Source organism: Microchirus variegatus (assembly GCF_963457635.1).
Source record: "Microchirus variegatus genome assembly, chromosome: 18".
NCBI lineage: Eukaryota > Metazoa > Chordata > Actinopteri > Pleuronectiformes > Soleidae > Microchirus > Microchirus variegatus.
In genome coordinates, this window is record NC_139819.1 from 7,028,565 (window position 1) to 7,051,361 (window position 22,797).

Here is a 22,797-nt window from a genome sequence, read left to right on the forward strand (position 1 = left end):
TGTCTCATGCAGCAGCAGCAGCAGTGGATTTATCTCATCTCGCACTCGCTCACTTTTATACTCGCTCTCTGCTTTTGTTTTGAGACGCGTCAGGAATTTTCCACCCACAATGGAATTCATTTAGTCTTCTTCCTTGTTCCTCGTTTGCCAAGAGAGAGCGATAAAACAAATATTAAACACCTTGTACATTTCGTTCTTCGAGACGGTATGTCAATCAAATATTTTTTTTTTTTAAATATATATTTTTTTATTATTGTGAACTGACTGAACTCAATAATGTGATATTATTAATAATCATCTTCAAAATATGCCTCTGTATTTATTGTTATATATAATATTTTATTATTTTCTGGTGTGATTGTGTTCTCAAATTGTTTTTCTTTTATTTATTTCTTTACTTTTTTTGTATGTTGACTCATTGCAAAAGAGAATCGGTTCTCAATTAACTCTCCTGGATAAATAAAAAATATTTTACATTTTTTTTAAAAACAACAAAACGAAGTAATACATTTTTAATCTATTCTACATGGTTTTTTTTTGTTTTTTTTTTAAAAATGTGCTGCAATGATACTGCGTTGTACTTTTTTTGCATTATTATTTTCATGATGATATCATATTTCAAAGAAGAATGCTTGGTTGTTGAACTGAAAACAAACAAAAGCATGTCACGCATGTCACTCGTCGCCGTGCAGCTTTCATACAATTTTACCCGCAAAAAAAAAAGAACCTTGACGAGCGATAAGGTAACAAAAAAAACACTTCCTTCATCATTGACATTGTTGTATAATGTTATATAACGAAGTGTAAAATGACATAAAATGTTTACACAATTCAGATTCATTCATCGGTGCACATTCAACAAAGAAAGAAGTGATGGAACACATTTTTCCTTTCTGAGAAATCGAATGAGAACTCACATACAAACTCTACCCAAAATCCCAGACATAAATTTCCGTGACAACTTTCCGTGAGAATTTCCCCTGTTCCACTGATCAACATTGTCTTTCCTTCCAGCAAAATGTTCAAAGTCTGTGCCAAAAGTCTTGGGTTTCCCATGGCACGAGCCAGTATTTTACTATAAAACTATGATACAATACTGTCTGACAATACTTTATCCTCAAACGTCTTATTAGTACCTAATTATCTATATAATAATGTCAAATTAGCTAATTACCTCAAAGTGTTATTGTTATTGTTGTAGAATCAATATACATTTATATCACTGTTAAAGTGTCATTCTGTCTCATTTTTCATATAATTTTTCTTTTATATATATGATTTTAACAGTTAAGCCTCTTTACCATGTATAGAATAAATACATTCACTAATATAGGTTAATTTAACACTAAAATTGAATATTTGCAGCATTCTAATGAAAAAAAACAACTACATTTCATGCACAATAGACTTAAAAAATATAACATTTCAACTTTTCTATAAAAAAAAATAACAACTCTAATGGTTTCCAAAATATGAACATGGTAAGAATAAAACACATTGACAAAAACTAGCTTCTTCCTGCAGTCAGGAGCAAATTACAGTAATTTACACACATGGTTGTTTCTGTTGTGTTATTCTGAGTCATAATTAGTCATACTTGAAACATGAACGCATGGATTAATACTACCTTGTGTCAACAGTTCAGTTCTGATGGTGTCATTGAAGTAAAGAATTACAGAAAAAATGTGTTCAGGATTTTTGAGCCGTGGCTCAATGACGCAACAGAGCCATAATTAACATAACTCCTAAAAAAACAAAAAGAAAAACAAAAAGTCTGATTTTAGTCAGACTAAGACAATAATTCGGGTCACGTAAGTCCGATTGAGAGAAACTTAAGTATAAAACTCCTGAGAAGTCCTCATATAATGACATAACGACAATGTTCCCACATTAATCGCATGCCCAATTACAACAGCATTTATGGGCAATCATATCACACAATAGTTGTCACACACTTCAAAAGAAAAAAAGGTTCGGCTCTAATGACGTGCCAAAAACACCCAAATAAAAACTGCGAGGGAATAATTGATGTCATCATTTTCTCCCATCCCTGAGAGAGACACAATTCTCTGTTCTCGCAGAGTACGTGCACAGGCCTTTAGTCGGACTAACGTATCTGGATAATGCGATTCATAGTCCGATTACTCTGGATTTGGCATTCGGCGCATGCACCAAAGTCCCCCCTCCCTGGAGACGACGTATATAGTGCGGTTCTGGATCAAGCACAATGAAAAAAAAATAACCTCTATAAATCGTAAAATGGCTAATCGTCGCGATGTTGATGGACGCAACCTTGGCACTCAGCACTCCCCTCTAGAGGAAGCGTCGTGTTAATGTCCGTACAACGCAAAAGACGCACAGAGGCGTGTGAGGGTAGCGAGGGAGATAAGGTTTGGGACGGACGGATATGTCGTATAAATGAGGCTATAGACCAAACAATCCTGTTTTATGCACATATTATATATATATATATAAAAAAAGAGAAACCTATCAATCTGGATGATGTTTGATGCTCCCAATAGATTTTATTCATGCGCTATACTGTATGAATTTTTTTTTACATCATCCACAAACAATCGTGACTAATGTAAAGTTATGTCATCGAAATGAAAATCACTTCCTGGTGTGACGACATGCACAGATAAAATGCCTGTCAGCGATCCGTGACTTCATCGTTATAATCGTCCCCTGCTGTTTGAACCTTTGAACACTCGTGACCTTTTGCACAAGCTTCAGGAAATCAACAAATGTTTAATATCGTTAAGGCTTTTTATGTAAATGGAGTATGTTTTATTTGCATTTTTAGTTTATTTTAGAGTTAAATCAGGGCTTTAAACCTCTTCCCATTTTATTCCACCCTGTGTTTTAGTTTACCGCTTTATTTTTTCATCTTTTGTCGTGTACTTCAAAGTTAAAACAGTTTTTCTTTCGACTTTTCCGTCCTGTGTTGTGTTTCATTTGTATTTTTTTAGTTAAAACAGGTTTTTTTTTAACATCTTGACTCCAGTCTTTTCCTTTTTGATTCCACCCTGTTGGGTTTTATTGTTGTACTTATTGTGAAGCACTTTGAGCTGCAATCCTGCTTTTTTTGGGTGTATTTGTGTAGCAGAGTGTTCATGCAACACTTTTTAAGAATGAAAAATAAACATACTATATAGAGAAAGTTCCTTTGGATAAGGTCATAAACTTCATAAGTAGCATAATAGTTTTTTAATCGCATTTTACCCTCCTTCCTTGCTCTCTCCGGTCACTCACTGACTATGATCTTGCGTTACTGGTTTCCTTAAGGCCGATAATAGCTATAAAAAATGGCCTTTTTTCCCCACACACAATGAGGAGATTACTTGCATTGTTTACCGAGGCATGTGGTGTCTCTGGTTCTAAGGTGGTGATAAAATCTAATGCGAGTGAACAAGCATGGGTACTTACTGTATACAGATAAGGATAACACCATTGGTAACACCCAAAAAAAAAAAAAAAGGCCTTTCAAATTGAATTAAATGGCGTTATCGTTGACATTTGCTTATATTTAATGTGTTAAACACAAGCCACTGATGAAACAAATGAAGTATTTCTAATATAAAAATCAAGTCTTTTGACTCTATGAGCTATGGCTGTACGATTAAGACACTTAGGGTGTGTTTACCTTTTGAAAACAGATGCAACTTAATTGTTACTGCTGGGAAACATGTGTGACGCTCCTTCATCTTGAAGCTCCTCCCTGTGCTGCTGAGTGATGAACACTAATGCGTGCGTTCGCTTCATTTACAGTTCTGTGAAGGATCGAGCGTAAAGGTCATTTCATTTGTCCCTGAAACAGCAGTGACGAGCAGCTAAGCCGGCTCTGAACTTTGCCTGAATATTTTATATTTCTTTTTATACCATACCCAAGAGTAGTTCAGGAGAAAATATTCAACTTGTTTCTTGAGAGATCGCACAGTGTGTGACTAATATTTTGGGGTGACAGAAATGCATGCTTTTATGTACTTGTTTAAAAGTAATTTTTAAAATTTGTAAGTTTACTTTTACTTCAGCAATGTTTTTTTTTTTGGAAGTACTATACTACGGTTAGGTATATATGTGGACAGGTGAATTTGGCGTAATTAAAGGTGCATTATGTAATAAATCTAAAGCAACTGGCCATAAAATCCTCCTAATATGTCACAGAGACTCAGGAATAATGTTCATATAACGAACTGAATTCATCATCAACAACAGTACAGACAAAATATTTGCATTAAAGTAATTATTTTGCAGACTGCAAATTATGTTTATGTTTTGAAATCATGTTTTGGCATGTGGCGCCACCTACCGCCGTCTACCAATCATTGCAGTCAGTAGAGTCTCCGCTGCCGAGCAACCACGGGTTGCCAGTTACGTCAAAAAATTAAACCTCTGTATTTTGAATTTATTTATTTATTTTATGTAGTAACCGTTTTTGGGCCACATTCTTACATATGGCACCTTTAAGGTCCCTGCGTGAGTAAGAAGGTTAAAGCACCAACATGGGTCAAATTTTGTTAATTTGTTAAAGTTTGCCTTTAATTAAATGTCATTTAGAACCCCAACCTTGTTAAAAAAAAAGAAGTATCTTTTACTCTTACTGAGTACATTTTAAACAAGCTACTTTTTTAAAACTTTAACTTAAGTACCATTTACAGAATCAGTCCTCTTTCCACCTTTGTTGACTTCAAATGTTTACAGCTTAATCGCTTTCTTTAACATTCATCAGTGTCATTAGTGAACTGGCTCAATAAAAGCACACCAATTACATCCTGAATGATTTGCCCAATGATTAGCTTGCAACAATTCTGTGGTATTGGTCCAAGTCCATGTAATTCCTGTGAAATGTAATTTCATCCAAAGACTCCACCTTGTTTATACTTAAGAGACAGGACATATTTTTACACACACTTTGTTATTTCAGCAGCAGAGTAAAGAAAAGGTCTGTATACCTTAGTGCAAGGGTGAAGTATTTCCATTGTACTGAATACTTCAAAGGAAAGCATGTACCTTTTATTTACATTTGGGCTTGACACAGAGTATATTTTCATTTCATTAGTTTTTATTGAGCTACTAACCTTTATAGGCACAGAAGTATAAAGCAATCCAATAATGCATCACAGCTGCTGATTTGTAGTCTAGAACAGTGGCTCCCAACCCCAATCCTCAGGGAATACTGCCATGTTTTAGATGTTGCCCTGCTCTAAAAACACCGGATTTTAATAAATGGTCAGCTCATCATCAAGCTCTACAGAAGCCTGATAACAAACTTTTGTCAATATTAATTGTTTTAATGTTTTAACTTTTGTCAATTATTTTTCAAAAAATGTAATGTTTCAACTTTTGACAATCTTTTTTCTAATGTTTATATTTCAACTTTTGTAAAAAAAAAAAAAATTATTTTAACTTTTGTCTTTTTTTTATTTAATGTTTCAACTTTTGTAAAATATAAAAATATTTTTTATATTTCAACTTTTGTCGATTTTTTTTAATTTAATGTTTCAAAAAAATTCTTTTTCAACTTTTGTCAATTTTCTTTTTTTTAATTTAATGTTTCAACTTTTGTCAAAAAAAAAACAATGCAAAATTTTATGTTTCAACTTTTGTTAATTATTACTATTATTATTATTTATTTTTTTTAAAGTAATGTTTCATCCAAATCAGGTGTTTTTGGAGCAGGGCAACATCTAAAACATGGCAGGGCAGTATTCCCTGAGGACCAGGGTTGGGAAACACTGGTCTAGAAAGGCCTTTGAATGACAAACAATGAAAAGAATATAAGTACATTTATGTATCTGTAATGACATAATGACATTCTCTGGTGGCAAAGATAGAGTATATACACACACAAACATGTATAATCTAAACAAACACTGAATTTCTGATCACATTCATTATCAGAGGTATGATTCTGTTCGGTTGCGGTTAATTATTTAAATTCAGTGATCGTTTAACTAAGGTGAGAGTTGGAGTTAGGTTACAATATAAACTCCCATGACCTAAAAACATGTTTATCTGAACACTCTAAATGATAGGTGTGGGTGGATGCTTGTTTGTCACTAATTGCTCTTTTCCACTCACCTCACCTCACCTCGCCAATTAATTTGTCAAAGTTTGCCTTTAATTAAATGTACTTTAGAACCCCAACCTTGTTTAAAAAAAGTAACGAAGTAACTTTTACTCTGAGTAAAATTTAAACAAGCTAATTTCACCCAAAGACTCCACCTTGTTTTTACTTAAGAGACAGGAAATATTTTTTACAGACACTTTGCTTGTTATTTCAGCAGCAGAGGAGAGTAAAGAAAAGGTCTGTTTACCTTAGTGCAAGGGTGAAGTATTTCCATTGTACTGAATACTTCAAAGGAAAGCATGTACCTTTTATTTAGATTTGGGCTTGACACAGAGTATATTTTCATTTCATTAGTTTTTATTGAGCTACTAACCTTTATAGGCACAGAAGTATAAAGCAATCCAATAATGCATCACAGCTGCTGATTTGTAGTCTAGAACAGTGGCTCCCAACCCCAATCCTCAGGGATTACTGCCATGTTTTAGATGTTGCCCTGCTCTAAAAACACCGGATTTGAATAAATGGTCAGCTCATCATCAAGCTCTACAGAAGCCTGATAACAAACTTTTGTCAATATTAATTGTTTTAATGTTTTAACTTTTGTCAATTATTTTTCAAAAAATGTTGTTTCAACTTTTGACAATCTTTTTTCTAATGTTTATATTTCAACTTTTGTAAAAAAAAAAAAAAATTATTTTAACTTTTGTCTTTTTTTTATTTAATGTTTCAACTTTTGTAAAATATAAAAATATTTTTTATATTTCAACTTTTGTCAATTTTTTTTAATTTAATGTTTCAAAAAATGTTTTTTTCAACTTTTGTCAATTTTCTTTTTTTTAATTTAATGTTTCAACTTTTGTCAAAAAAAAAACAATGCAAAATTTTATGTTTCAACTTTTGTTAATTATTATTATTATTTATTTTATTTTTTTTAAAGTAATGTTTCATCCAAATCAGGTGTTTTTGGAGCAGGGCAACATCTAAAACATGGCAGGGCAGTATTCCCTGAGGACCAGGGTTGGGAAACACTGGTCTAGAAAGGCCTTTGAATGACAAACAATGAAAAGAATATAAGTACATTTATGTATCTGTAATGACATAATGACATTCCCTGGTGGCAAAGATAGAGTATATACACACACAAACATGTATAATCTAAACAAACACTGAATTTCTGATCACATGTTCATTCATTATCAGAGGTATGATTCTGTTCGGTTGCGGTTAATTATTTAAATTCAGTGATCGTTTAACTAAGGTGAGAGTTGGAGTTAGGTTACAATATAAACTCCCATGACCTAAAAACATGTTTATCTGAACACTCTAAATGATAGGTGTGGGTGGATGCTTGTTTGTCACTAATTGCTCTTTTCCACTCACCTCACCTCACCTCGCCAATTAATTTGTCAAAGTTTGCCTTTAATTAAATGTACTTTAGAACCCCAACCTTGTTTAAAAAAAGTAACAAAGTAACTTTTACTCTGAGTAAAATTTAAACACGCTAATTTCACCCAAAGACTCCACCTTGTTTTTACTTAAGAGACAGGAAATATTTTTTACAGACACTTTGCTTGTTATTTCAGCAGCAGAGGAGAGTAAAGAAAAGGTCTGTTTACCTTAGTGCAAGGGTGAAGTATTTCCATTGTACTGAATACTTCACAGAAAATATTTTCATTTCACAGTATCACCTCAGCTCGCTTGGTTTACCATGTTAGAGAAACGCAACTTAACCGTGAGGTGAGGCGAGGCAAGGCGGTGGAAATTTTCATCCCTTGACTGTCGCCAACGCTTCTCGTCAAACGCCGTTCACTGAAGTTGTTGAATCAGTACTGGACACTTTTTTTTTATTTTACAGAATATGCAAAAAACTAAGATCTGATAGTGTTGTAATGGAAGCGTTGGGAGTTTCCCCAACAACCTACGACAGCAAATGTTTTCACCCTCCAGGCAGGGTCAATGAAGTTACTCCGCCTGGTGTAAAGTTGTGTAGGTGAAAGAATGCAGACCGACGACAAAGAGAAACTCCGACATGAAGCAAACTCTGTTTAAAAAGACAAAATAAAGCTCATCTCGCTCTCATCAGCACAAAAGAACGTTGTTATCATAGCACTTACATTCAGGGTTGGCCAACCGCACGACTAGCTGATGGTGACTAAGTGCTCATTAATCCTCTTCAGTGGCATTCAATCTTATTAGAAAATACAGTTGAGAATGGTGTTGTTTAATACATGCAGGCAATGTTTTACAGCAAATGTAACACTCTAGTAAATAGAGGGAAAGAATGAATTAATTCACTCTTTATGTAAAAATAAATAAGGACAAAGGGAAAGGTATGATTAAAATGAGCATTATTATGAGGTGCTGTTTGTAAAGTGGCTCGAGATGAAAATAACATCTTGCAACATTTAGCTTCAAATAATGTTTAGGAAAAACATTTAGATGTAGCATTTAGATTTAAATTAAATTTAAAATTACAAATTAAAAATTAAATAATAAATTAAACTAAATTTACCAATTATATTCATATTTAAAGGTGCCATATGTATGAATGTGGCCAAAATGTATTACGTAATTCACCTTTAACATTGAGATTTAGATTTAAACTTCATTTATTTAGCTTCAAACATTGTTTTGAAAAGTGAGTTAATAATTAGACTCAACATTCACAATTTAGGTGTAACATTTAATATTTTGATTTATTATGTAGTATTTATTTAATTAATCAATTAATTAATTAATTAATTAATTAATTAATTAATTAATTAATTCGGCACTCCATACAACATTGCGGTTTATTGCTATATACGACCTGATAGAACATGAATATAACAACAATATCCCTTTTATACATACTGTACATATATATATCAACTAGATATCTCTTTAGAAAATTGGTCTTGTATAGTGAAATAGAGACTATTAGAATAGAATAGAGAAATATAGAAGAAATACGTGGATAGAGCAGTTAATATAATACTGTAAAGTGACGTGATTTAGCCACCGTCACAATACAATCAAAAACACTCACAGGGATTTATTTAATATGACAAAACCCAACAATCTATTGATAATTCATGCCACCAGGTTTCCTGCCAGTGCCGTCAAACAGTTCGGTGTAACTCGGTGACTCAGAGAGTCAAACACTAGCCAGTATTTGTGCAACGATAAAAAGACGCGGTAAAATAATCTATTTGCAATTTATCACATGCATCATTTCTCTGCTGCTCCTCCTGGGAATGATTATTGTCTCATTGTTTGTTTGTTTCAGTCCATTCACACAAGAATCCATTTATTGTTCTTTTTTTGTCATGTTTATATTTCATGTTAAATTCTCTTCTTTTAAAAAAAAAACCTTTTGCTGGTGTTTTGATAATATTAAACATATTCCTTCTATTCTATATATATAGAGTGTTATTTTACATCCAATTTCTCCCCAAGGATTAATAAAGTATAATAATTCTGAAAAACAAACAAGCATACATCCAAAAATACTCCACCCACTGAACACACAAGCTTCTGAACACACTGAACACACAAGCCTCTGTGTCTTACAGTCGGATTAATGGAAGTGTAACGTTTTAAGACAAACACCTCCACATTTAATCCTTTATCAGCACATCCTCATGCTGCAGCTCTTTGATTTCACAGTGCCACATCAAACTATTCCCTCGCACAAAACTTTTTCATCTTTAAATTCCCTAAGAACTAATCCAGGTGCTGATAGACCAGAGCCTGATTGTAATTCTTTGGTGTTGTTATGTTTATGGTTTTGCTGCCAAAAGAACATTGCGTGTTTCCAATCTCTTAATTACCACGTGAGCTTCCGAACATAGAGTCCGAATGTCAGGAAGCATTTTTCAAATTACCGAAAATCTATGGTTATTAAAAGATGCCAGCCAGGCATCATGTTTTGTCTGGCAAAGGCGTTGTTGACATTACATGAGGATGATGACTTGTTTGACTTGTTTGTTTGTCTGTCTCTCTCTGCAGAACACCAAGAAGACATGATTTTTTTTCTTTTTTTTTTCTAATCTGTAAAATAGATCTATTTCTGTATTTGGTCAGGCGGTGCACACCCTGGACAGGTCGCCAGTCCACCATAGAGACACACAACATAGAGACACACAACCATCTCACACTAGCACTTTAACAGTCTGGATGTGACTGTTGCTGCAGTACTGCGTAGCGCCACAAGGTGGTGGCGCCTCCCTTTTTGTTTGGTTATACGTTACCCAGAGATGCCTGAGAGTTTACCTGGCTTCTGGTTCCATAAACTTCCCCAAAGATCTCGCAGTAACGAGTGGCTGGTTGAATCGTCTACTTTACTACTTCATGTATGATTTAGAGAACGTAGAGCCCTGGCATTGTATGAACACTTTTTTCATTTTGTGGAATAAATCTGCTGTGTAGAAAACGCCCACCCCTCTGCCTGTTGACTCTCCGAGCTACATGCTAACCGGAGCCTCGGCTAACCCCAGAGTTCACCGGGCTTCCAGTTCCATGAACCTACCCAAAGATGTCACATTAACGAATTGGTGGCTGGTTGAATTATCTACTTTACAAATTCATGTATTATTTAGAGAACGTAGAGTCATCAAGAGTCGATGTTTAATAATTTGGAATAAACTGCTGTGTAGAAAACCCCCATTCCTCTGTCTGTTGACTCTCTGTGCTACATGCTAACTGGAGCCTCGGCTTACCCTGTTAGAGTTCACCAGGCTTCCGGGTCCATGAACTTACCCAAAGATGTCGCATTAACAAGTTGGTGGCTGGTTGAATCGTATACTTTACTACTTCATGTATGATTTAGAGAACGTAGAGTCGCAAAGAGTCTTTGTTTAATATTGTGTAATAAATCTGCTGTGTAGAAAAACCCCACTCCTCTGTCTGTTGACTCTCTGGGCTACATGCTAACCGGAGCCTCGGCTAACCCTGTTAGAGTTAACCAGGCTTCCTGTTCCATGACCTTCCCCAAATATCTCACAGTAACGAGTTGTTGGCTGGTTGAAATGTCTACTTTACTAATTCATGTATTATTAAAGAACGTAGAGTCGTCAAGTCGATGTTTAATATTGTGCAATAAATCTGCTATGTAGAAAAAAACACTCCTCTGTCTGTTGACTCTCTGTGCTACATGCTAACTGGAGCCTCGGCTAACCCTGTTAGAGTTCACCAGGTTTTCGGTTCCACGAACTTACCCAAATATCTCACAGTAACGAGTTGTTGGCTGGTTGAATTGTGCACTTTACTAATTCATGTATTATTAAAGAACGTAGGACTGCAAAGTGTCGATGCTTAATCTCTCTGAGCTACATGCTAACCAGAGCCTCAGCTAACTCTGTTAGCACACGTGCGTTAGCCTCTTGACCTTCCCCAGAGTCTCATTTCAACAATTGGAAATGCTATTTATTTTACTTTTGTCCGCCCCCTTAAGTAAAAAAAATAGTTTGACACCCCTGTTTTAGAGTGTCCAATTTACCTAATCCCCAAATCTGCATGTCTTTAGACTGTGGGAACCTGGAGAAAACCCATGCACGCACACACACACACGGGGAGAACATGCAAACTCCATGCAGAAAAGCCCTTGTTCTGACCCGGTGCTGCAAAGGCAAGAGTGCAAACCACTACATCCACCGTGTGGCCTGTGTGCTTGCATGTGTGAGGTAAATGTGTTAAAGGTATCCATACTGGTAAAAGTTAAATCACCCACTGCCCTAAATATACCGTGACACACATCTTAGGAGATAACTGTAAGTGCTGACTTATCAGACATTCTCAGGACACTGTTTTTACTTGTGAGTGATTCACAGACAGATAGTGACGTGACTACATCGCAGACAAGTGAATGTTTGCAGCTTTAACGCGTTATGGAGGGCTTAGTTAGTTAGTTTATTTGTAGTCCCCTTGGGGATATTTTACTTCACAGTCTCTAATAGATTGATTGATAGATCACGTTTCATACACAGAGAGGACATACAGTACAAATAGTCTCATTAATAAAATGAATAAAATGTTCTCAAGGCAGAAACAGACAAGGAAACACAATGATGTGAAAACACCATGCATCAGTGGTGGTGAAAAAACTAACAAAAAACACCCTTTTATCAAGGAAGAAATCTCTGGCAGAACCAAAACTGAAGGATGTAAAAGATGTAAAAGATGTACCTGGGTCAGCCTGGGACAGATAAGGAAACTGCTGTTTGCGGAAACTCGGGTGCTGTGTGCGAGATCAGAAACAACAAATAAAACATTGTCTTTATTAAAAAGGGCTAAAGCAAGGGATTTTTAATTCTACTGTTTGACAGAAAACAACACAAAAATGACCTTTTACAGGTGAAAAAAAATGGAAGAAATCTCAGGAGGAGCTACACAGGAGAGATAGTTTGTGTGTATAAAATAATAAAAAATACTTCCTTCGAGCCGGATTCGAACCAGCGACCTAAGGATTTCAACATAGACTCACTACAGTCCTCCGCTCTACCAACTGAGCTATCGAAGGCACGCCCTAGCCATAAGCCTGCAGTTTGCTGTTGACGCCAACAGAGGGCGCCTGACAGGACAACAGGCTGAAAGATGGTAATGCCGCCATCAAGTGGCCACATGAAATAATGCATGCTCTAATGATAACTGTGTGTCATTCAATAGCAGATTGATTTTCCCAATCAGATATTCTAGTTTTTCTTTCCTGAAAAATATATCTTTCAATAAAAAAGTTTTGATATTTAAGTACAGTAAATGTCATATACTAGTCTATTTTGAAGGTATCGGCTCAAAAATGGTACATTCATAATTAAATGAGTAATAGCCATAGTAATATTTGAATAATGGGTGTCATAGTAAATGGAACACGTGTGAGATTTGCTAAGATGTGTAAATATTAGTGCATGTGTGAAGAGTAAATGAAGATGGCACACAACATTGAAAATAATTCAGGCTCACCTGGGAAAAAAAGCCATTTCAGGTAGTGAGTATCGACATAATCTAAAGTCTCATTCGTTCCAAAGTTCCTGCAGAATTCTATGTATTTTCCATTCCAAAAACAAACACCAGATGGCTCAATTGAGCTATCTCTTGATTGGCCTGCAGCTCAGCGAGGGATGGGTCTATATGAATGATTGACACCTCTGTGGCTTCCTTGCAGCCAATAGGAGGACGCTATCGTTTCGAAATTTCGATTGACAGCTGTGTTAGCCAATGAGAAGCATCCAGATGTAAAGAAGTCCTGGCTGTCGGACTTCCTGTTTGTTTAGACTGAAAAAAAAAAAAAATACTTTTTACGGATAAACATCAAAAGGTAAGATTAATTTTATAGTTGTTGTTCGGCGAAACAAGTTCTATTGTCTTTATTCTTTGTTTTTTATCTCCGCAATGCTTTGTCGTAGATTGCTTTGACGCCAGAAACGCCTTTCATTTGAGCTGATTGGACACTGTCCAAAACACACTGTTGTCCCTCCCAAAATGGGGCACATGTCGTCCAATATCACACCAAAAATTCATAGTTTAGTATGTCGTCCAAAAAGTCACCAAAGGATTCGGATAAAAACAACAACCATGGATAGGGAATAGGCACATGGTGAGTTATATACACCTGTTTAACATGTTGAGGAAATGCCCATTCTGCTGCCCTAGCTTACATTGGTAGCCATATTTATTTATTTAATTAATTAATCAAGCTATATGTTGTGGTCAATTTTCTTTTCTTTTCTAAAATGAATAGCCTAATGTTTTGCTGGGCTGTAGACCCAATTGAGTCCCATCTGTGTAGTTAGTTGCTTTCTACTTACATGGGGGAAAAACATGTCTGTGTCCCTGAAGATTGTGTTTATTTATAGTACACAAAATAGGATATATATATATATACACACAGGCAGGGAAAGCAAAGTGTGTGTGTGGTGGTAACATATAGATGTATGGTCATTCTTTAGTCTTCCTTGATTGGGGCAGATGATTTGAATTCCCCATGAGACCCTGCTGGTCACTGATATAATTCTATATATATGAGATATGCCTTTAAACAAACACACCATTTTATCATGCATAATCAGAGGTTCTGTTCTATCATGACTTGCTTGACTTCCACTTTTTTTTTGTCCTGTGCAGTACCTATTGGCCAGGGTTTATCAATCCTTGTCCTGGGGACCCACTGCCCTCCACGTTTTAAATGTTTCCCTGCTCCAACACACCTGATTCTAATGGTCAGCTCATGAGCAAGAACTTCAGAAGCCAGATAAAGACCCATTTATTTGAATCAGGTGTGATTTGCAGATTTTGCTGTACACAGGAAGAGTCTGTGATACTCGGCCTGTAATTATTATTGTTTTGATTATTATTTATTTATTTTCGGTCTGTGTGATGGACTGGACAGGCAAGCGGGGAAGGGAAGACGGAGGAGTGAACGGGAACGAGAGGAAGAGAGAAGAACAATGACACCAGAGACAGTACAGGTACAGTTTGACTGCACAATACAATAACAGTAACAGCACTGACATTCATTTGCATCAGTCTTTTTTTGTTACATCCATCTTAAGTTACCGCTTCCTTTCTTTCTACAATCCTGTTCACCTCACTTCACCTCCTTGTGTTTACTTCTCCACAGTCAGCACAGAACAGATGCTGCCGTCATCTGCAGAGGAAGGAAGCAAAGTATTTGGAGGGCATGAAAGTCTACAGATCGCACCTCCCACTCTCTCTCCATCTGTCTGTGTTTTGCCCTAAAATGGGTAGGAAGATCACAATCCCCACATAATTCAATATGCACCAAAGTCTGTGTCATGACATGCAAGCTGATATAACAGATGCTGTTTGAATGGGGTACTGTATAGGGTCAGTCTGAGATGACAGTGTCACGCACAGGTATGTGCGGTGTGTGTTTGACATAATCAGCTCACAACAGTATCTAGTATCTAAAAAAAGACAAGGAAATGACAATAAACTGACATTGCCAATGGATGCCGATCATACCACAACATAGCCACTGCCGATGTCTGCCTTGTAACCTAAAAAACAAAAATATTATTTTGTTTCCTCAAAGGCTCAATAATTCACTTTCCCTTTTCCGAGATGTTCCTGGAGTGGAGCAGTTGTTCTACTTACCAAAGTAAGTTTTACATTTCTCCAGCTGCAAGTCATCCCTCTATTTCTAATTTTCATTACATTATTGTAAAATGTATATGTGTATATACATTTTTTTTTTAAATATTAACACACCATAACTTAAGAACACATTGTCAAATGGAAGTATGCAACAAGGACTAAATATGTAGATAGATCGATAGATGGATAACAGCCATGCTCGTAATTCATTTTATTAAAATGCAAATGTATCCCCTGCGGTGGTGCGGCTAAAGAGGAGGGGGTCAGCGACTAACAAATGGTTGGTGGAAGAAATGATGAGGAGCAGCTGATCCCCGAAGTCTTAAGGGTTGGATGGTCTGTCTGACATTTGGGCTCAGTATGTCCTCGAGGAAACATTACACTTGGCTCTTGAAATGCTGCTCCCTGATTGACTCGGACTTGACCCAAGCATTAAGTGAATGTGTGTACGGTTCCTGTGTGTGTCTGTGTGTGTGTTTGCACCTGTGTGAACATGTCTCTGTATGAGTGAAGCCCGGTTTTTTCCAGAGTTTATCTTCCTTAGGACGGACAATCGTTTTGGCTGTGCTGTCTATCCCTTGGCGTGTTTGTCTGTCTCTGTCTGGTTGGCTGGTGAAGCTGGGGGAATATTTTCCACTGTGAAATTGTGCAGTTATAAACACTGGCTGAGCTCAGGCGGGAGATACTTGCTTCTGATAATGAGCTCACTATCGCAGCTTGTATACACTTAATCAAGACTAAAACTCACATTTGCACGTACTGGGAAATGAACCTTTGCCCGTATCTCAGTGTATTGTTAGTATCACTTTTCTGTCGGCTGTCTTTGTCTGCTTCCCATTAGCACACATTTGACCAATACATTTTCCGTATTATTTCAATTTATCTGCGTTGCCAAGCTTTTTTTAAAATATATTTACACTCAACGAGGAAACGCAAACCATAACAGTGGAGTGTTTACAGTGATGGGCTGTGGGATTAGGTCGGCTTATATCAGTCTTGAGGGGTTATACCGATTAGGTCGCTCGCAGAGAAATACTCTCTCCAGTATAAACACTCTCTTCCATGAGGTGGATGATGCACCTGTGAGTAAAGTCGTGTTTGTTTACAGATTGATTTGTGTGATTATTGTGGAGTTTTGGGTTACTTTTAAAGCTCACTGTATTTAGTTAGTTAGTAGATTTTTGTAGGTTTTACAGTACGCGCTGCTCTTTCTCTCATCAGTATAACTGAAGGAGACGTCGACGTCTTACAAACAAACATCTGAAAAACATCTCCACTTTCCACTCGTCTATTTTCCAGCAAACAAAAAACGCCTTCGCCAAGGTCTTTGGAGATGGTTTTCATCAGCGTGCGCTTTCCTTCACGTTATAATAGTCCTCCTTTTTAACAAAATATATATAACATATTTGTTTTTTTCACTCTAATGTATATTGTTCTTGTTGTCGATTTGATTTTTGAAGTGATTTTGGCTAATGCTGTATTATGTTGTACACATGTTGTCTCCAGCTGGTGAATCAGGGGATGGGTGTCCCCCCCTTTTTTTTTTTCATTATTCACATGGCGGATGCATTAAATGTCATTCAGAGGACCAGATTATCATACCATTAATGGGTGGACCTTGACTCCGGGTGAGTGTGTTTTGTGTGTGTGTGTGTGTGTGCTTGGCTGCAGGCTGCTAAGCTGTGATCATTAAGCATGCGAAGGGGTGAACATATGGGGACTGGAATAGACCATTTGACAGAACAAAGGACTGGCAGGGTGTCTGAGGTTTCGTGCTACAGCACACTCTCTATTGTTAGTGTTTGATATTAGTACGGTGTGGCCAGCAAATCTCTTTTGTTCTTGCTGTTCAAGTTTTTGGTCTTTGTCTGTTTTTCATGATATAAGCAATCAGACAAATCTCTGCTGTCAATGAAGTAGACTTTTGGTCGACGGGCGGGCCCATTTTTTGTTTGAAATTATAACTTAATAACTGTAGTTTATTTATCCATTTATTATTCTATAGTTTAAACTGAATCAACAATTTTTTTCTACTAATTCAAATTGTTGTTTTTACAGCTCTAACAATTGCAAAGACATCAGCAGTGCGTTGAGTGCAACATCGTTCATCTTGTGGTGGTTTGTTCTTTTGATTTTTAATTTAGAGGAGGGCAAATCTGTGCTTAATGTGGAAAAAGAAGAAGAAGCTTTTATCCAAGAGGTCACTCAGTCAAATATTAACATGATAATGTGAGAACCTCTTGATCTGAAGGACAAAAGACGTATACACTTTCTGGAAACATTTTATTTCAGTACTGGGCAGAAATGTTAAGATATGGAGTTTGGACTTGAACCTTCTTGAGTTCCCTAAACCCAAACAAACAATCATCGTCATCTGGTCGAATATAAAATACCCACAGGCGGTTTTGCATTGACCTCGCTTTATTTTTCCCTGACTATGGTAGTAAAGCTGCTGTCAGTTAATTACTTAAATATTAAAGATTTCAACCTTCAAAGCTCATCGTAAAAAGCCTGAGCAGGTCTGCATCACCGGCATTGGCACTATGGAACCTCTGGTTCTCGGGCCGAGCCACAAAAAGAACTACAGCTGCATTCTACTTTATGGCATGTGTCGCATGGTGTTGGCTTTAGGATCAAATAGGCTAAACAAAGGTTTACGTTATACTTGATGATGATGGTGATCTATCCCAAGTAGTGGTTAGTTCTGCAGCAATAAATATAAGCAACCATCTGCACCTTAGCTTTTCATAAACACAGTGTCATTTGTAATTACATTTGCTGCAAATTTTATTGCAGCTCAAACCCATTAACCCCCCCTCCCTCCCCTCCATCAGTCAACCAGCGGAAACGGGGTTAATGACTCTTCCGTCTCCAATTCTTCCCAGGATTTGCTTTGATATTGCTAAACCTCGCTCTGCCTGGATAACTGCACGCTGTTTGTGTCAGAAACGCTGCAGGACCGTTCATGACAACATTAATCCTGTTTACATATTAATTTGTTTCACATGCTTGTACTGTATATCCATCATGCTCTTATTAAAGGCATTTGAATTGTTTCATGTCGCAGATGAAAAAACGATGTGGCCCAGCTATTACACAACAACAGTTCAGAGCTGTATCTTGGCACGATGCTAAGTCCTCTGTGTTGGGGTCCGTCCAGGGCCAGGAAACAAACGAGTGTTAACCTGAGCTTCTACTATATCAGTCTTAATACAAAGTCGGTATTGATCTGTCTGGACTGGAAAAGAGAGAGTGGATGGAAGCCAGTGCAGGACTGCGGAATGAGAAGAGCGGCCGCGGGCTGTCTGCACATAAATAATGAAAGTGGAAATGATGACGCGGCTGCTTTTATAGGCACTAGATTGCTTGCATTCATCGAAAAGACTTTTGGGCGCAGCGTAGCTGTTTTATTCATTCTTAGAAAATGATGAGTCGCTCTCTTAACTTCTCGTCATCCAATGAAGATGAATAGTTCAAAACCTGGCTTTCGTTCAAACTGACCCATGGAGTTGCCCCCTGGTGGCTACTTCATGTATTTAATTTGCTGAAAAAATTATTTTTAACATGTTAAAAAATGTAGCTTGCATTCATTCCCACTGTGCCCCCACTGTGAGCCTATGATTAGGCAACAGTACTGCCATAATTTAAGAAGATGTGAAATTGTGTACACCAAACGTCATCCTTCAGGACCTTTGGGAGACCTTTAATTCAAGCCTTTGCAACGATGTGTATGTGTATGTGTGTTCAGGTCATGATCTGGTTATGGCTGGCTGGCTCCACTGTAGATGAAGCACTGAGTCCATGTTCCCAAAATATCTGGATGAAAGATAAACCATCCCCTCTCCTTCCCTTTGCCCCCTCACTCCCTCTCTCCCATGCCGTTCCTGTCATTTACTCTGTGCAAAGTGCTCCCACACTCCCCCCCCCCCCCTAATCTCCCCTTCGTCCCCTCCCCTCCACCTCCACCTCATTTTTGTCTCCTCCCATCCTCTAATCTCATCCCGCGTATCATCTCCTTCATTTCGCCTCCTCGTCTGTGTCCCGCACACTCCCACCCACGAGCAGTCCCCTCTCCTCTGTCCCCTCCCTCTCTCTCCTCCCATCCCAACCTCCTATGCGTTCGTTCTGTCGCCTCCCTCTTCTCGTCTCCCCCTCCTCCACCTTTCCCCACCCCTCTTGTCATTAGCTGGTATATAAGAGCATTGTGTGCCTCTCCACCTCGCTCACATACATACACACATAGTGTATTTTTGTTGGGAAGGGAAGAGTCCAGAGGAAACTATAGGGATAACATTGTCTGCCGCCTCGTAAAAGGAATATCTTCCTCCCTGGAATTTCCATTAAAAAGGTACGACCTTTTCATTCACACCATAATAGCACTTAATAAAAGGAAATGTGTTGCAATTAAGTTAATGAAAGCTGTGTGCTGGGGAAGGTTTCCTGAGGGTGCTGTTAGTCTGTCATGCTACTGAACAGCTGCAGCCTATTGTAGGACACTGCTTTGCATTTGCAGTTGTATAATCTTTTTATTTTATTTTATTTTTTTGTTTACTGAAAGTTGTAACTATTTTTCAAAATGACCCATTTATAAATGGTTTGTGCTGGCCCTGATACATTTAAATCTGTCTTTTTAAATTACCTTTATTTTATTTTTGCAGCATTTAACAACATTTAATGTATGTTTTTCTTTCATATCCGTCTTCAGATCGCGGAGGTAGAGCAACACACACACACACGCAGTCATCCCCCATCGTTACATCGCTGCTACCATCTGATCTGCAACGTCGGCATCGTCAATCGCCAGTGACATCGACACCGAGCGTTTTTTTTGACATTATCAAGGAAACATCATCATGAGCAGCAACTACAGTGTCACTCTCTTATGCCCCGCCCCCTGGGGTTTCAGGCTGCAGGGAGGGAAGGACTTCAACTTGCCCCTCAGCATCTCCAGGGTAAGACTAAAACACACACACACACGAACACACACACACACACACATACACATGGACGCACTTTGACCAACATGCCATATTTATGTTTTCTGCAAAGCAGTTGTAGCACATATACATCCATATTTTATCTCCTCACTGGTAATACATTATGCAGAGGACGTGTACATTAAGCAAAAACTGCAATAAAATCATTTAAGAACTCACCATAAAGGTGGATATTTGTTTATATTCAAATATTGTTCACCCCCTAAATTTAACTTGCTTTCAGGTTTTTATATACTTATCTTATCTGGTAGTAAGTGATGTTTTTGTTAAGTAGCAAAAGTGGTTTTAAAAGGGGGACCATAAAGAAATAAAGTAATGGATTTCATTCTTGTTTTAGTGCCTGCATAGATTCCTCACTGTCTGGGTTAAAGTTAGCGGGGAACCCAAACCACAGAGACATTAACATTGTTTACTTAAGTTGTACCGTACGCCCGCAGATTGTCATAATTGAAAAATTGTCATAATCTTCTTCAACAACTAAGTTCCTGATCCTTTGATTTTCTCCACGTTTCAGCATCTGAACCAAATATGATTATTATTAATATTATCTTTACCGTTTCCTCTCTGCTCTGGTCTTTCCTGATTCCCTCCTGTCCTCATTACTTGGACTATAGTGCGATCCTGAAACATGATAATAACCTTTTCTAAATATGGTGAAGCGTCTGCTCTGTTCTGCCAGGACAGTGAGTGAGTGCAGCTTAACTGGCGTTGAACAAAAAAATACAGTCAAGTTCTCACACACACACAAACAGACACACACACACACACACACACACATACACTGGCAATGTGAGTCCGATGATGAATGGCTTGCAAGGGTTCTGTGCCAGTCCCCTTCTGGGCCACATGGGGTTGCCATGTTTGTGTTATTACTGGTGAATGTGATACATTTCCCACTAACTGAGACCATGTGAATTCTCACAACAGTTGCGCTTGTTTGTGTCTGGTAGGGACGGTGCATGCACGAACACAAAATAATGACGGATGCTTTAGATTAGGTAACACATATTCACCATTAACTGCGTGCTTACTAACATATGAGTAACATACTAGCCCTTTATTAGTAATCATTAAGCACATATAATACCTTAGTCTACAAAACCTTATTCTATATCCATTATGACGTGATTTAAGATTTTTTTCCTACATAAGGTGTTCATATGTGCTTAATATTTCTAATAAAGGACTAGTATGCTACTTATATGCATGTTATTAAGCACCTAGTTAATGGTGAATATGTGTTCCCTTATCTAAAGTGTTACAGAAATTCAATCTATGATCAAAAAGTGTAAAATTATATATAATATAGAATACTTTATATCCAAAATTAGAGTTGGGTCATGTTCTGTTTCATTCCATCTTTAGTAGTCTATTCACTGTGCAGCATAGTGAAATAATAATAATAAAAAAGAGAATAGAAATCAAATGTTCATCTTTCTTCCAATGTGATGTCCACGGATCCACAGTTTGGATTTAATTCAGCGCAGGATTTATTTATTTTGGTAAAACAGTCCAGAGACTCCCTAACGTTTTGGTCTTGGAATAATTACACTGAGTTAATTATTTAACTGTCCTCAGAGTTGTTTTTATTGGACACACTGCATCACTATGGGAACACAATGGTTCAAATCAGTCGAAGCAGACTTTTTTTTTTTTTTAGCTTCCTATCGGGCCAAAGTCTGTTAAATGTCCGATTGCGACGAGTATAAGGTCATTGTCCGTATAATTTACAGTGCGTGAGTGGGCACGCTTTACTCAGGCACCACCCTGCCTGCGCCCAAACCAAACAGAACATTTCCACTTGGTGTGAATGTGTCTCACGCGGACATGATCCAATTGTGTGATGCAAGTGTTAAAGGGCAACTCCGGTTTGAGTTCACATGTGAAAATGGCTTCAGAGGGGAATAAATGTGTCTTACGGCCAGTGATGGAAGATTGAAGTTTGAGTTTCGGCCACAATGTAACATTTTCTGGCTTAGCATTTATGTTCAGGAAATGTTCAAGGGAAACTTGTACATGTACATGTACATGGGTCCATCCAGATCTCTCTCTCTCTTGATTGACACATACTCGTTTGTCTATAAAGGCAGAAATGTTGATATAATACAGTATGAAAAGCACAGGTGTAAATAATGAAATGAACAATGGCTGAATTCCATTCAGCTGCTTCAGTTTTCTCGGTAATAACTGTGGTCTGGTCCGTTTGTCACGCTGCCACGTTTTACTGGGGACACTTGAATTAAACAAAGCCATCATTAATGTTCCCAGTAAGGACCTGCGATTTGTCAAACTGTCTGCCGCTCCGCTGGCACATCGAGCAACGAGCCGCCGCACTCTCGCTGCTCTCAGCCAGGCTAACCCCAGCGTTGGTTCTGAGAAGAGACCACAGAGTAGAGGTTATTAGAAACTGCAGCGTTACTGCCAAACCACGCTTACTTACCCTAACAGCTGCTGTTGCTAAGCTCCCACATGCACGTTAATATAGTGTGTGTTTTGTTTACGACGATACGACGCCCCCACTGTAATATGACATTGTACTGCCGTTGCGTCATCGGTCTAGTAGTTGTGACCATAGCTCTCCGTTAACACAAATTGCGCTCACGTTTAAGTGTAGTGTTTTTAAGAGGGCTGTGT

At 37.6% G+C, this 22,797-nt stretch overlaps 1 protein-coding gene across 1 annotated transcript in view; it reads left to right on the forward strand.

Moving 5' to 3' along the window:
- Positions 1–19,364: 19,364 nt before the first annotated feature.
- LOC310940207 (PDZ and LIM domain protein 5-like) overlaps positions 19,365–22,797 on the forward strand; it is a 49,874-nt gene continuing 46,441 nt past the window's right edge. The window contains exons 1-2 of the mRNA XM_083905138.1: positions 19,365–19,514; positions 19,872–20,118. Coding sequence (XP_083761264.1) covers positions 20,020–20,118 — 99 coding nt within the window. The 5' untranslated portion in view covers positions 19,365–19,514; positions 19,872–20,019. The remainder of the gene's footprint in view (positions 19,515–19,871; positions 20,119–22,797) is intronic.